General features: G+C 42.2%; 1 protein-coding gene across 2 annotated transcripts in view; it reads right to left on the bottom strand.

The window, feature by feature from the left end:
• SEC24A (SEC24 homolog A, COPII coat complex component) overlaps positions 1–16,368 on the bottom strand; it is a 108,484-nt gene that overhangs the window by 56,785 nt on the left and 35,331 nt on the right. The window contains exon 1 of one of the 2 annotated variants that reach the window (XM_072841100.1): positions 6,233–6,661. The exons of the other annotated variant lie outside the window; for it this stretch is intronic. Coding sequence (XP_072697201.1) covers positions 6,233–6,329 — 97 coding nt within the window. The 5' untranslated portion in view covers positions 6,330–6,661. Of the gene's footprint in view, positions 1–6,232; positions 6,662–16,368 lie in introns of those variants that run through there. 2 annotated transcript variants of the gene reach the window in all.

Here is a 16,368-nt window from a genome sequence, read left to right as displayed (position 1 = left end):
AGGTTCCACCCTTGTAAATTTCTATTCTGTAGTACTCAATGAGGTCCCAGAATCTCCATTAGTGAAAATTTTATGTACTAGTGGTTCTCATGTACTTCAGAATAAAGCTATCAAGTTTAGAAACCATTGATGTGTCAAAATGATTGATATATGATTATTCATGAAAGCTAACATGCAAAAATTAAAAGATACTTCTACATACCACCCCAATGAATATAAAATAAATTTTAATTTTACAAGTTTCTACAAGAAAGCCTACTGAACAGTCACAAAATCACAATCCATAAACTATCCTTTTCATGCAAATTTAACACTCAGGGGAAAAGATGTTGCCCAGAATGGTTTCTCCTAAAATTTCAAGAAAGATAAAGACCTACGATCTTCACATTCTTAAGCAATTCATTCATCAATCCATTCAGTAAATACATATGGAGCTACTATTTTCCAGGGACAGTTCACATTTTCCATCTATCATACATGAATCCAACTGAATAACCAATTCAAATTAATTCAAGGGGGATCCCTGGGTGGCGCAGCGGTTTAGCGCTTGCCTTTGGCCCAGGGCGCGATCCTGGAGGCCCCGGGATCGAATCCCACGTCAGGCTCCCTATATGGAGCCTGCTTCTCCCTCTGCCTATGTTTCTGCCTCTCTCTCTCTCTCTCTCTCTCTCTCTCTCTCTGTGACTATCATGAATAAATAAATAAAATATTTAAAAAAAACAAATTAATTCAAGGCTCTTAGAGTATGGGTTCTACTAATTATGGTGTCATACATGGAAGTATAAATAAAACTTAGAGAAAAGAAACCAAGTATTCAAAAATATAATATTTGAGACAGCAATATTTTCTTTAAACTTTGAAAAGTTCCTTTTTTTGTCTGTATATGCTTTTAAATACAAGAGGTTTGAAGGATAAATTAACTACCAGGAAAAAATTTTCACCCCACGCATCAAAATATATTCTAATCACTTAGCTAACCAACTTTACGTGCAACAAATGGATGTCTCTGTACTGAACACAGAGCCATTGGTGGGGCTCAGTCCCATGACCCTGAGATCGTGACCTGAGCCGAAATCAAGAGTCAGATGCCCAGCCATCTGAGCCACCCAGGCACCCCTCTATTGCTTTCTTTCAACAGCTTAAGTTCTCATACACATACACAAAAAGTTTATAGAACTCCACAGTTACTGCCCCTACTGAAAACATGAAAGGACCACAATAATCATTGCTATAGACCACATGCTAACTTTATTCATAGCATGCTTTGATCACGACTAGAGACTTCCTATATCAAGTACACAATCATAAACATGGTTTATATCATAGTGAAACTAAAAACGATCTACATTTCTGTCATATCTACAATAAAGATAGCACAAGTCTAGCATTTAAATTGATGACCAAACACCACCCCCCAACATATTTTATGGTTTTGGCTAATACTGTAGAAAAATAAGCTGAAAAATTAATCGGAAAAAAAGGAGTTGGAAATGAGCTCTAATCCTCTATGAAGTGAATACATGTTTAGGGACTTAAATTGCAAAATATCCAACTCTAAAACTTTTATTCAATAAAACTGGTAACTCCTAAAATGTGCTAGACACCATGTGAAAAGCTGGAGAGAAGATGATCTGCAATCTAGGTGGGACAGAGAGTGGCAAATATCCTTCTGACCTTTATATAGGAAAAAGTGAATATTACATAAATATCACAAAAACAAAATGAGTAAAACTGCAGTTTCTAACTGCCTTGGCAAATTGAATCAAATAGTCAATAAACAAGCTAATTAAAAGTGGGAATCATGGGATGGCTCAGTGGGCTAAGCAGCCGACTTGATTTTGGCTCAGGTAATGATCTTAGGGTTATGGGATGGAGCCCTGCATTGGGCTCTGCACTCAGTGCAAAGTCTGCTTGTCCCTCTCCCTCTTTTCCTCTCTCCAATCCCCCACCCTGCGTGCATGCACTCTGTGAAAGAAATAACTATGGGACGCCTGGGTGGCTCAGCAGTTGAGCATCTGCCTTCAGCTCAGGACATGATCCCGGAGTTCCGGGATCGAGTCCCGCATCAGGTTCCTGCATGGAGCCTGCTTCTCCTCCCTCTGCCTCTCTCTCTGTCTCTCATAAAATAAAATAAAATAAAATAAATAAAATAAAATAAAATAAAATAAAATAAAATAAAATAAATAAAATAAAATAAATAAAATATAAAATAAAATAAGAAAGAAAGAACAGACTTAAAAAAAAAAAAAAAGTGGGAGCCATGAGGAACACCTGGATGGCTGGCTCAGTCAGCAGAGCATGCAACTCTTGATCTTGGGGTTGGGAGTATGAGCCCCACACTGGGTGTAGAGATTACTTAAAAAAAACTAAAAATAAAAAAAAATAATAAAATCTTTAATCAAAAAAAAAAAAGTGGGAGTCATGATTTGCCTTTAGCCTTATTACATAACAATAAGATGAAGATATGTCAGTTTAAAGCCTTGAAGTTTTAGGGATGCCTGTGTGGCTCAGCAGTTGGGCACCTACCTTCGGCTCAGGTCGTGATCTTGGGATTCGGGATCGAGTCCCCCATCGGGCTCCTTGCATGGAGCCTGCTTCTCCCTCTGCCTGTGTTTTTGCCTCTCAGTCTGTGTCTCTCATGAATAAATAAATAAATCTTAAAAAATAAATAAAATAAAAGAAAATAAAAGAAAAGAAAAGAAAAGAAAAGAAAAGAAAAGAAAAAAAAGAAAAGGGTGACTAGGTGGCTTAGTTGGTTAAGCGTCTGTCTTCAGCTCAGATCATGATCTCCGGGTCCTGGGATGGAGCCCCACATCAGGCTTCCCACTCGGTGGGGAACCTACGTCTCCCTCTCCCTGCTACTCTCCCTTCTTTCTCTCTGTCAAACAAATAAAATCTTAAAAAAATAGGGAGAGAGGGAGAGAGAGGGAGGGAGAGAGAGAGATAGAGAGATATCACAACTCCAGATTGATCTTTTTATAAAAAATAAAACAAAATAAAATTAAAATAAAATAAAAAGCTACACTGAATTTACAGTATGAGTATTCAAAAGAATATTTAAGCAGCAATAAGTGCCTTGAAAAAGTTAACCAAGAGGGATCCCTGGGTGGCGCAGTGGTTTGCCGCCTGCCTTTGGCCCAGGGCGCAATCCTGGAGACCCGGGATCGAATCCCACGTCGGGCTCCCGGTGCATGGAGCCTGCTTCTCCCTCTGCCTATGTCTCTGCCTCTCTCTCTCTGTGACTATCATAAATAAATAAATAAATAAATAAATAAATAAATAAATAAATAAATAAATAAATAAATAAATAAATAAAGTTAACCAAGAGAGCTGCCTGGGTGGCTCAGTGGTTGAGCATCTGTCTTTGGCTGAGGTGGTGATCCCGGGATCTGGGATCGAGTCCCACACTGGGCTCCCTGCATGGAGCCTGCTTCTCCTCTACCTCTGTCTCTGCCTCTCTCTCTCTCTCATTCTGTCTCTCATGAATAAATAAATAAATAAACAAATAAATAAATAAATAAATAAATAAATAAATAAATAAATAAATAAAATCTTAGGGAAAAAAAGTTAAAAAAAAAAAAAGTTAACCAATAAAACCAGATTCCAGGACTGAAGTTTTTTTCACCTAGAGAAATACCCTCTCCAATTTTCCACCACATCTCTACTGTTGTCACTGTTCGCGATATGAAGAAACCCAGTACAAGCCATCAGCCATTTTACTGAGAATAACTCTACAAAAACTTTAGAAATGGGGATTTAAAGACTTTCAAAATTATATTTTAAAAAGGATACATGTATTTGTAACCTTATGATTTCTTTTTCTAAGTGAATCCCCAATTTTTTATTGTTACATATATATTTTTTAATTTTTTTTAAATTTATTTATGATAGTCATCACAGAGAGAGAGAGAGAGAGAGAGAGAGAGAGGAGAGACAAAGGCAGAGGGAGAAGCAGGCTCCATGCACCGGGAGCCCGACGTGGGATTTGATCCCGGGTCTCCAAGATCGCGCCCTGGGCCAAAGGCAGGCACCAAACTGCTGCGCCACCCAGGGATCCCCTATATATTTTAATTTTTTTTTAATTTTTTTTAATTTTTATTTATTTATGATAGTCACAGAGAGAGAGAGAGAGAGGCAGAGACACAGGCAGAGGGAGAAGCAGGCTCCATGCACCGGGAGCCCGACGTGGGATTCGATCCCGGGTCTCCAGGATCGCGCCCTGGGCCAAAGGCAGGCGCCAAACCGCTGCGCCACCCAGGGATCCCATATATATTTTAATTTTAATGCAGAGTCAGATTTTAGAAGCTGTACAAAGGAGAGCCAAAAACACTTTACACATTCATGATTAGCTTTAGTATTTTTTACGGTACATACTGAAAATGTTATCATTTACTAGTAAGGAATGCCAAGTGTGTCCATCACCATTTGAATAGCTTGTAGGGGATTTGTGATTTCTTCCATGTTATCTCTTCTCAAAACCCAATCTGGTTTAAGTCTTGAAACTATTCTGGGCAACTTGTGTACAAGGACTGTTTCCTTGTTCTCTTTTACATTTCCAAGGACAGAACTTAGAAGGTGTGCAAGAAATATCTCTTGGATAGGATCAAATCAACATAGCAACAAAATCTTTTATACTACATATCACAATGGCTAATTTCCTTTAATACTTCAAAAATACCACAACTACACTTACATATTTGCAGGATGTATTTTTGTTGTTGTTGTTGTTGTTAAGATTTCATTTATTTATTCATGAGAGACACACAGAGAGAGAGAGAGAGAGGCAGAGACAGGCAGAGGGAGAAGCAGGCTCCATGCAAGAAGCTGGGGGTGGGACTCGATCCTGGGTCTCCAGGATTAGGCCCAGGGCTGAAGGCGGCGCTAAATCACTGAGCCACCCGGGCTGCCCAGGATTTGTCTTCTAAAGCTCACATAAAATTCCAATTTATAGGTTTTAAGAAGAAGCTATAGCTATGTGACATTTTTTTAACATAAAAGTGAAAGCCTTAAAATGATTTCATTCTCAGTATAAATGTTACTAAATAGCTTAGAATAAAATGTAGTTTATATAATCTGTTACCACAAATGAGAAAGAACGATTCATTCAACCTAACGCCATTACAGTGCTTACCACTTATTCTTGCTTCTGCCTACATACCTGCCTACTCACAGACATTTTTAAAAGTCTTTTAGAGCCTTCTTTGTAAAGCAAACAGCAGTCTTCTCTTAAAAACACTGTCAATTAGCTATTTTAGTCTCTGGCTATTTTCCCAAACTTCACGACAATCTTAGGTTCTAGTGGGCGATTGAAGTATATTAGTTTTATACGACTAGTTTTGTTTCAACCAGCCAAAGATTTATAGGTAAATCAGTAACTTGGCAAGATATTAGCAAAAAAAAAAAAAAAAAAAAAAATCTTTCTCTAATGGGTAACAATTATTGTAAGTTCAGCAAATCACAAGGTAGGACGATGTAAAGAATCCTAGAAGAGGCAGCAAACTATGTAACTCTCACACCAAGTGGCAAAGTGTAGTGCCACACGTACACTATCGAGGGAGGTTCAACCACTTTCCTAAGTGCGTAAAGAGCCCTAGAAATCAAACAGGAGATGGTCCCTTATTATTTGGTCCTTCCAAAGCTGAAACACTGAACAGGTGGCATAAGTACAATTTGGGTAAGGTTCTGGGAGACACGAGCAGGGCTTCAAGGGGACTCCCAAAAGCACAATCATTCACGTCCACAAATTGAGACTAGGTACGCCCCCCACCCCCACCGCAGGCCCTGCAGAACTGAAATAAATCAGCATCCCCCTCCCGCCCCCCGCCGGACGAAAACTGCTCTCTGGAAGACAGGGTGAAGTGGCAAGGAGGGGGAAAGCACATAAACAGGCACTAGGAGTCCTGAGGTATGCACCAAGTCTGTATTTCTCACCCATGTATACCCAGCGTTGCTCCATTCAGCTAGCGCTCATTACCTGCTCCCCGAACGCACGAATGAACCCACAGGAGACCCCCTAAGACGAGCCCCGGCTGCAGCGGCGTACCGCTCCGCCCAGGCGCCCACCACCCCCCGTTCATTGGCCCGACCGGGAGGTCACCGTCTCCGGTGGCCACAGGCAGCCGCAGTAACCAAAGGTCAGCTGGAGCCGGAGCCGGAGCCGGAGCCGGAGCCGGAGCCGGAGCCGGAGCCCGGGCCCAGGCCCCGCCGGCCGGCCGCCCCAGGAGGGACTCACCGTTGGTGTAGACAGACCCCGAGGCCGAGGCGGCCCCGTTCTGGGCCTGCAGGCCGGTCAGGGCGCCGCCGGAGGCCGGTATCCCCGGCTGGGACATGACGACAGTGCGTGTCGGGGTTGGAAGGGGATGGTCGGGGTCTGAGACACCGCCAACCAACAGCTGAACGACGACTGCTGGAAGCGGAGGGCAGGAGCTAACGACTCAGGACGGAGGCGAGGAGGAGAGAGGGCGGTGCATCAAGCCCTAGGCACGGCGCGGCATTCTTCCCAGCCCGCCAGCGGCCACCGCTCGGCCTGGGAGCTGGGGCTTGGGTGTCGGACCGGACGGGCCGAGAACGCCAGGCTGGAAGGCGGCAGCCTAGCGAGACAGGAGAGAGGCCCCGGCCGGAAGTGCCTGTCAGCCGCTGGCCGCGCAGGCGCAATCGGGACACGTGGCACTTCCGGCTCCGGGCTCGCAGCCGCCGCCGCGGCCGGGACGCTCTCGTCTCCCCGTCGGGGCTGCCCGGAGGCCACCTGACAGCTCCGGGTGTCCCAGCGCGAAGCACCGTGCTCGACCTCGCCTGCCACGTCACGGAGTCTTACGGCCGGCCGGAAGTGGCGTGTGTCACCGCTACGGAAATCCCCGCCGTAGTGAACGTCATCTGGCGGGCAGGGCCAGGATCTGAGCGCTGGCCGGGCTTTCAGTGGCCACTTTCGGGGGGTGGGTCTGACAGTTCCTCTCTTACCGTTTGTGCACCTTACCTGGGACGACAGACGTCAACGATGCCTCCGCTAGCTGAACTGATGAATAGTCCTCGCAGGTTTCATTTCACTGAAATTTCATCATCGTATGGCACGTGTAAATTGTAAGGGAGGTTATTGTTTGTTTGTTTTTTAAGGGGGTAGTTAATGAACGTGTATTAAAGGTGTAGTCACATCGAGGACTTTGTTTTTTGACTAGACGACGACTCAACTAATTTTTATTCTGAAACTCGCTGATTCATAGCGTAGTCACGCGAAAGTTCATTAACATCATACTCAACAGTCCTTTTAGTGGCAGTTTTTAGTTCCTCTTCTAAGAGTTTACAGTAAGGTAAAATATTCAAACTTCCTTTCTGGGCAAGTGGATCCCCGCCCCCCCCCGCCCCCCCCCCCCCAGACTTCTTTTTTTTTTCTTTTTAGGCCAAAGGGAGGTAGAAACCGAAGTGATAGGATAATAGTTAATTGATCTCGGTAGCCATTTTAAAGCTACCTTCATTCTTCTTAGGTTTTTCCTGCTCTGAGCTGATGACAAAGCTGCTCTTTAAACTATAGATTTATGCTGTTAAAATGTCATGCCAAGGGTTTTGCAACCCGTGAAGGGTGAAGTACACCTTGCTTAACTCCTTCGATATCAAGTGCCTCCTAAGAAATGCTGAATTTATAATATGTTCTATTACATATGTAATCATTAGAGCAAGAGTTAAACTGCTGTGTCAGACAAGAAAAGCAAACAGTATGCAAATAACGAAGGGTAAAATTTTATCCTAACCCTGTTTCCCTGTTTTTATCCTTTGCCTCAGAATCTTTTTTTTTTTTTTTTTTAAGATTTCATTTACTTATTCATGAGAGACACAGAGACAGAGACAGGCAGGCTCCATGCAGGGAGCCCGATGGGGGACTCGATTCCAGGTCTCCAGGATCACGCTCTGGGCTGCAGGTGCTAAACCGCTGAGCCACGGGGGCTGCCCTTTTGCCTCAGAATCTTACTAAAAATATATTTGCCATGTATGGAGTTAAACAATTAAACTCCTTTGTACAAGATTCAAATATGAAAAGTGTCTTTAGGATGAAGATGATACTTTTGGTCAAACTCCATATAACAAAGTCCCAAATCATATATCACAAGAATGCTTTCCTCTCAATGTTTAATTTTTTTTTTTTCCTCTCAATGTTTTAAAAAGAAAACAGATCTCAGAGAAACTGTATCTTCCTGAGGTCAGACAGAAAATCAGGGTCAATCTTCAAAGGGGCAAATGCTTAGATCTGGTCTCAAACTTGCAGGACTTTAATGTTGTTTCTCTTTTTTTTTTCTTTCTTTCTTTCTTTTTCTTTCTTGCAACTCCTTAGTTGGTTTATTGACCTTGGCACAGGAGTTTGATTCAGTTAAATCAAGCTTCTTTTGGACTTTGTTCTGTTTAAGCAGTATCTGTGTGTTCAGAGGAAAAAAAAAACTGACAGAAAGGATTACCCATTTTAAAACATAAATCACGGTTGGTTAAATAAGGTAAATAAACATAATATGCAAGTAAGTAAACAGTGCTTTTTCTAAAATTTGTTCTCCTCCCTCCATGTTGTTATTATTCCCCAAAAACCTATGGTTAAGTCTCTTCAGAAGTTTTTTTTTACATTTTCAATAGTCAGTTTTAAAATATTTTGAAAAGTAGCTGCCCACCCTCAGGGACAATATGAAGTTTAAGAATTGAGATGAAACATGGGATCCCTGGGTGGCGCAGCGGTTTGGCGCCTGCCTTTGGCCCAGGGCGCGATCCTGGAGACCCGGGATCGAATCCCACGTCGGGCTCCCGGTGCATGGAGCCTGCTTCCCCTTCTGCCTATGTCTCTGCCTCTCTCTCTCTCTCTCTCTCTCTCTGTGTGACTATCATAAATAAAAAAAAAAAAAAAAAAAGGAATTGAGGTGAAACAGCATACTTAAAAAGGTAACTTTTTAAAAGATTTTATTTATTTATTCATGATAGACACACAGAGAGAGAGGCAGAGGCAGAGACACAGGCAGAGGAAGAAGCAGGCTCCATGCAGGGAGCCCGACGTGGGACTCGATCCCGGGTCTCCAGGATCACTCCCTAGGCTGAAAGTGGAGCTAAACCACTGAGCCACCCAGGCTGCCCGGTAATTTTCTTTTTAAGTGTCACCTACACATTGTCACATCCTTCTCTGACTTCTTAAAGTGTGGCTACATAAATATCAAGGAAAAATTGTTAGTGCTATTATCAGTTGTTAAGGGTACTGATTTTTTTTTAATTAACTACCTGTATCTACCCTACAGTACCATACATTTTCCTAAACTGATGTCAAGAATATATTCTACCTTTTTATCCTTGTTTTCCAGAACAACAGGACCCTTCTGCCATAGATATGCCCTTCATGTATGTATGTATCAGATTTTCTGCACATTATTTTCAAAGCCTTCCACTGCAGAAAATGATAAGCAAAAAAATAAGTGATACTGCAGAGTCTCAGCAAGGAGACAGAACTATACAAAGAATATTCCATTAAGGTTGATTTTTTAGGGGCTCCTGGGTGGCTCAGTTGGTTGAGAGTCTGCCTGGGCTCAGGCCATGATCCCGGGGTCCTGGGATCGAGCCCTATATCAGGCTCCCTGCAGAGCCCAGAGCCTGCTTCTGCTTCTCCCTCTCCCACTGCCTGCTGCTCCCTCTGCTTCTGCGTTCTCTCTCTCTCTCTCTCTCTAATAAATAAATAAAATCTTTTTTAAAAAATAAATTAAGTTTATTCTTTATTTTAGACCCAAAAGAGGTAGATAGGCATTCCTAATAAAATTTGCTGACATGCAGAAGTGGAGTCAGGCTCACACACTAGGGCCCCTTTGCCTGCCTGCTCATCACTGTTGAATTGTCAGCTGATAAACAGGAGCAATTCTATTTACTTTACAGAATAGGGGGAATTATTTTAGGTCCTTTAATTATTTAAAACATGTTCTATTTCAAACATACCAATAAAACGGTTTCAGTTACAAACAACAGGTTTGTTCTGAAACTCTTGTGACACCATTTTAAGAACAGTTCTTTTGACCTCATTTGCCTGACAGGACATCTGTTTGTATCTAAAGTCAGCGGCTCTGAAGCTATATCCCAAGAACACTCATCTCACACCACGCCAGCAAATCCCATTGTTTTCTTTGAAAACTTTTCATCTTTATGTAGTTCTTGCCGTTCTCACTGCCCACTGGTTAATTTTCAACATCTTGCACTGAAAATACTGGCATAGTTTTCTGGTTTCCTTCTCTCCAATCCATCCTACATGTTGAAGTGAGTCCTCAATACTGATTCTGTCTTTATTTTCCTGTACCCCCAACACCTGTATTGCTCCCTATGCCTGTTCCATAAAGTTCCTCTGTATGGCTTTTCTCATCTCGCACTGAGTAAAATCCAAAGTCCTACTCAGCCTTCAAAGTTCTACGTGACCTTGCCCTGCTACCTCCTGTCTTAGCTTCCACACTCTATCTCAGTCATTCCACTGCTATTTCTCTAGCTACCCAACCACAAGCCTGCCTTTTACACTTATTTCCATTACCTCAGACGCTCTTCCTCAAGATACACATGTGGCTCAGTCTCTACCCCTTCAGCCTTTATTCAAATGTTAACTTATTGTTGACCCCTTCTCTGAACATCCCATACAATAGCATACCATTCCTGCTCACTCTATCCCTTTTATACTGCTTATTATTTTTTTTCATAGCACTTCTCATAATTAAATACTTGGGTCTATGTTTGCCTTTCTTCAGTGGAAGAAAATTCTATATATATCCTGCCCATTTTAAGGTAATTATTTTGATTTCATATCTGTCTCCTTGTTTAGACCCTCAGAGAGTAGAAACCAAGGACTGTGTCCTTTTCACATCCGTATTACCAGCACTTGACTTGGGGACTCACCATTAACAGGTGTTCATTAAATGTTTTTGAATGAATTAATTTAAAGTGTCATTTTTTCCCATCTTCTGACTATTTTGCCCCTCATTAATTCACTACTACAAGTTCATGTTTGAAGTATAGCCTAAATCATATTACTAGCACTTGTTTCTGAATTATGTCCTCTTTAATTCTTTTGGGTTCCTACCTATTATTGTACATTGTGTCCCATCTGTTACAGACCTAATAGAGTAACTGGTCAGGCCCCATCTGCCCAGGCAGCACTGGAAGTACAATATCAAGTGCCAATTTATTTTCCTTTTCTAACAAAATAATTCCCTCTGTCCCTATACCCTTTGCAAACACCTTAGCACCACAGTATCAGAGATCTGGGATGCATCTTCCCCTCTAAAACCCATCTTTTTGGGGTGTCTGGGAGGCTCAGTGGTCAAGCATCTGCCTTTGGCTCAGGTTGTGATCCCCGGGGCCCTGGGATTGATTCCCCCATCAGGGTCCCCACAGGGAGCCTGCTTCTTCCTCTATGTTTCTGCCTCTCTCTGTGTCTCTCATGAATAAATAAATTAAAATGTTTAAAAATAAATAAAAAATAAAACCCATCTTTTCATCATACTTTCTGCTGAATGATGTCACCAGTTCCTTCATTTGTTGATTATTCTTTTTTAAATTTTTTTATAAGATTTTATTTATTCAGGAGAGAGAGAGAGAGAGAAAGAGAGAGAGAGGCAGAGACACAGGCAGAGGGAGAAGCAGGCTCCATGCAGGGAACCTGACGTGGGACTCAATCCTGGGTCTCCAAGATCACATCCTGGGCTGAAGGCACCACTCAATGCCATCAACCATTGAGCCACCTGGGCTGCCCTGATTAATTTATTCAACAAATATTAAGTGGCTTCCATATGCCGGGTACTTGCTAAGCACCAAGCAAAAACAGAACAGGACAGACAAGATCTCTTCCTACTGTGAATTTTACAGTGGAGGAAGCAAAAGAAAACTGTAGGGGTGCCTGGGTGGCTCACTTGGTTAATCGTCTGCCTTTGGCTCAGATGATGATCCCAGGACATTGGGCTCCCTGCTTCACAGGGAGTCTGCTTCTCCCTCTCATTTTCCCCCTAACCCTCCTCCTGCTTGTGCATGTGCACTCTCTGTCAAATAAATAAATAAAATCTTTAAGACAAAAAAAAGAAAACTGTATGTAAGCACATATTTTTAAGTGTAAAATTTGTGCTAGTGAAGTACTGGTACTGAGAGAATAGCTTGTTGGAGCCTGATTTGGTTAGGATGGTCTGGATAAGAGGTGACATTTAAGGTATGATCTGAAGGATGAGACAATTAGCTATACAAAGAGAGAAAATGGGAAGAAGAAGGGCGCTGGCCAAAGCGAACAGTACCTACAAAAGTGCAGAGACAGGAATGATCTTGCTGTGGTGAGCAAGACAGAATGGCAAGAGAGAAGATTGGAGAAGTAGAGGGGGCCAGAGCAACAAGAGTCTTGTAAGGCATTGTAAGGAGCTAATAAGCCTTGGGAAGCACTTGAAGAGTTGTAAAGAGAGGAGTAATTTGATCCAATTCATGCTTTAAGATGAATTCGTTAAAAAAAAAAAAAAAAAAATCCAGGGTGCCTGGCTGGCTCAGTGGGTGGAGCATGCGACTCTTAATCTTGGGGTCATGACTTTGAGCCCCACATTGGGCCTAAAACTTACTTAAAAAACAAAACAAAACAAAAAACAACAGCTGTGATGGTCACTGATTGTAGGGAGAAGAATGGAGTTGTTGCAGTAAACCAGAGATGTCAGTAACCTGAAGTGAGGTTTGTTATAGTGGATAGAGAAGTAATCCAAGTTAAAATTTTGGACTTTGATATCTCCTTTATTTTTTGCTACTAACATGCCATCAATCATGAAATCTTATAGGTTTCAATGTTTACAGTTTCTCACACACAACTCTGTGTTTCTCAGTTCCCACTGACCCAACCCAGGCCTCTCTTCCCTCTCACCTGCATGAGTGGAGCGGCCTCATTCCTGACCTCGGTTTTCAGGCAAACTGTTCCAGGTCAACCCACATACTGCTGCCAGAGCAAACTTTCAAAAACAATACTGAATGTGTTCCTGCTCTACTGGAAACCCATAAAGTGCTCTACAGTTTGGGAGCCAAGGTCCCAAATAGTCCACTTCAAATCTACCCAGTCAAATCATACTTGCCTGGTACTTTTCAAATCTCTCTTCCTTTTTGTATGTTATTCTCTCTTACATCATCCCTCTGGACATTAATCCCCATTTTACATACACAGAAACACTAAGTGGCTGGTGACTTTAGAAGCATAGTCTTATCTCTTATATTCTATTAAAAATGCTGGGATCCCTGGGTGGCGCAGCGGTTTGGCGCCTGCCTTTGGCCCAGGGCGCGATCCTGGAGACCTGGGATCAAATCCCATGTCGGGCTCCTGGTGCATGGAGCCTGCTTCTCCCTCTGCCTGTGTCTCTGCCTCTCTCTCTCTCTCTCTCTGTGACTATCATAAGTAAATTAAAAAAATTTTTTTTAAATGCATCCATTAAAATTCATAGTTTGGAGCACCTGGGTAGCTCAGTGGTTGAGTGTCTGCCTTCAGCTCAAGTTGTGATCCCAGGGTCCTGGGACCAAGTCCTGCATCAAGCTCCTCATGGGGAGCCTGCTTCTTCCTCCGCCTATGTCTCTGCCTCGCTCTGTGTGTCTCTCATGAACAAATAAAATCTTAATAAAAAAATCATAGTTTAGAATACTTAATTATATGGTAAATTGTCTGTAATAAATGTTTTTAATTTTAACCATTTTACAAAACTGTGTATAGTCTGATTATAATCTTATAAAAGTGGTTTAATCTGTGAGGTAAGACTGGGGGTGATTTTTGTTTGCATGATGTATTTTCTGGATTTTTAGAATTCATATGTATTACTTTTATAACAACAATTACCAAAAAGAATGTGGGAAAATATGCTATGTAGCCTTTAAGACTCTCCTCAAACATGGCATCACCATCCATTTCACTCCCTCACCGCCACCACCATTTTGTACATTATCATCCCCTCTCTCCCTACCTTCTTTGAGAGTTAGGTGTGACCCAACATACTTCCCTGCCAAATGGAAAGGTCCTTGAGTAAAGACATTCACTGTCTTGCTTATTGTCACACTCCCTTATTGCTAGCCATTTTATAATTTGTTGCTGAAGCCAGCAAGTATTTAGATTTTTTTTTAATTTTTATTTATTTATGATAGTCACAGAGAGAGAAAGAGAGAGAGGCAGAGACACAGGCAGAGGGAGAAGCAGGCTCCATGCATCGGAAGCCCGATGTGGGATTCGATCCCGGGTTTCCAGGATCGCACCCTGGGCCAAAGGCAGGTGCTAAACCGCTGCGCCACCCAGGGATCCCAGTATTTAGATTTTTTAAAGGCTGACTAAAATTCCAGCAATACCAGGAAAGAAAGAGCTACAATTTTTAGGAGTCCAGTGAAGTGACTTTGATTACTTAAATGTGTTTGTTAAACCCGTTGACCTTAGGGTTGCCTGGGTGGTTCTATTTGTTGAGTATCAAAGTCTTGATTTCTGGTCAGATCCTGATCCCAGAGTCATGGGCTTGAGCCCTGCATCAGGCTCCACACTGAGCATGGAGCCTATGGGATTCTCTCTCTCCTTCTCCCTCTGCCCCACCCGACTTACGCACTCTGTCTAAAATTAAAACAAAACAAAACAAAAACTGTTAACCTTAAAAATAAAACTGTCAGTTATCCTACTGGGGAAAAAAAAAGTTTATTCTGAAATAGCAGAGAATTGCATTTCCAAAGACACAAGCTAGGGCTTTGAAAGTCTAGAGGATAAATGAGAGGACCACTCTTTATAGAGGAATGGCAAAGTTGAGAGATATTTGTTATTAACAAAAAGCCCATTGAAACAAACTGAGAGTTTTAATGTAGTAGTTTTTCATTGGCTGAGTTGTGACAGTCTCTCATTGGCTGGGCTGTTGCTGAACAAAGAAATTCTTTCCTCCTGCTACCACAATACAATAGAATCTTTTTCCTACGGGGAAGGCAAGGTAAGTCTCTTCCTATTGGGATCTGCCAATAGGAATCTTCCTATGGATGGGAATAGGAATCTTCCTATGGATCTTCCTATGGAGGAAGAGTGGTAGGGTATGAGAGCTCCTACTTCTGGCTCCTGACTCTATTTTACTTTACTTTATAGATGTATTTTTAAGATATATATATATATATATATATATATATATATATATATATATATTTTTTTTTTTTTTTTAAAGATTTTATTTATTTATTCATGAGACACACACAGAGAGAGAGAGAGAGAGAGAGAGGCAGAGACATAGGCAAAGGGAGAAGCAGGCTCCATGAAGGGAGCCCGATGTGGGACTCGATCCCGGGTCTCCAGGATCACACCCTGGGCCAAAGGCAGCACTAAACTGCTGAGTCACCCAGGCTGCCCGATTTATTTATTTATTTATTTAATCTCTATACCCAACATGGGGCTTCCACACATGATCCGAAGACCAAGAGTTGAGTCCTCCACAGACTGAGCCAGCCAGGCGCCCTTCCTGACTCCATTTTAAATGAGATTTCCTCATCAATTTTAACAAATCGAACTAAACTCAAGAGTAGGTAAGTGGGAAAGGAGAGCAGAGGGGAACCCAGATGGAAAAACAAGTTCCGGGATCCCTGGGTGGCGCAGCGGTTTGGCGCCTTCCTTTGGCCCAGGGCGCGATCCTGGAGACCTGGGATCGAATCCCACGTCAGGCTCCCGGTGCATGGAGCCTGCTTCTCCCTCTGCCTGTGTCTCTGCCTCTCTCTCTCTCTCTCTGTGTGACTATCATAAGTAAATGAAAAAAAAAAAAAAAAAGAAAAACAACTTCCTCTAGCTCAGATCAATGGACTCTAGGGAAATTCTTCAATATCTCTCCTTTTTTAAATATTTTATTTGACACAGAGAGTACAAGCGGGGGAGCTCAGGCAAGGAGAGAGAGGGAGAGGCAGACTCCTCACTGAGTGGAGAGCCAATGCAGGACTCGATCCTAGGACCCCAGAATCATGACCTGAGCTACAGGCAGACACTTAACTGACTAAGCCACCCAGGGGCCCAATTCTTTAATCTCTTGAGAACAAAAATATACCTAGGAGTTTTTCATTTATGAATGGATCACTTGTTCATATGAACTGATCACTTACTGTTTGCCAAGCACTGGAAACAGGTTTAAGAGAGGAATAAGCAGATATGGTTCCTCACCTTAGGAAGCTTACAGAATGTCTGTTGGGGGAGACTTTACACAAATACATATTTACTTGGGCAATTATAAGGTAACTTGAATGATAATAGGCTAATTGTACGGTTGCTGGGAAAACCATATGGGGAGGCAGGTTGTTTTTGTTCTTTTTCAAAAGATATTATTTATTTGACAGAAAGAGAGAGAGACAGAACACAACAGGCAGAGGGAGAGAAGCAGGTTCCCA

Source organism: Canis lupus, chromosome 10 (genome assembly GCF_048164855.1).
Source record: "Canis lupus baileyi chromosome 10, mCanLup2.hap1, whole genome shotgun sequence".
NCBI lineage: Eukaryota > Metazoa > Chordata > Mammalia > Carnivora > Canidae > Canis > Canis lupus.
The sequence above is the reverse complement of the archived record's forward strand: the minus strand, read 5'-3'. Positions and strand labels throughout refer to the sequence as shown.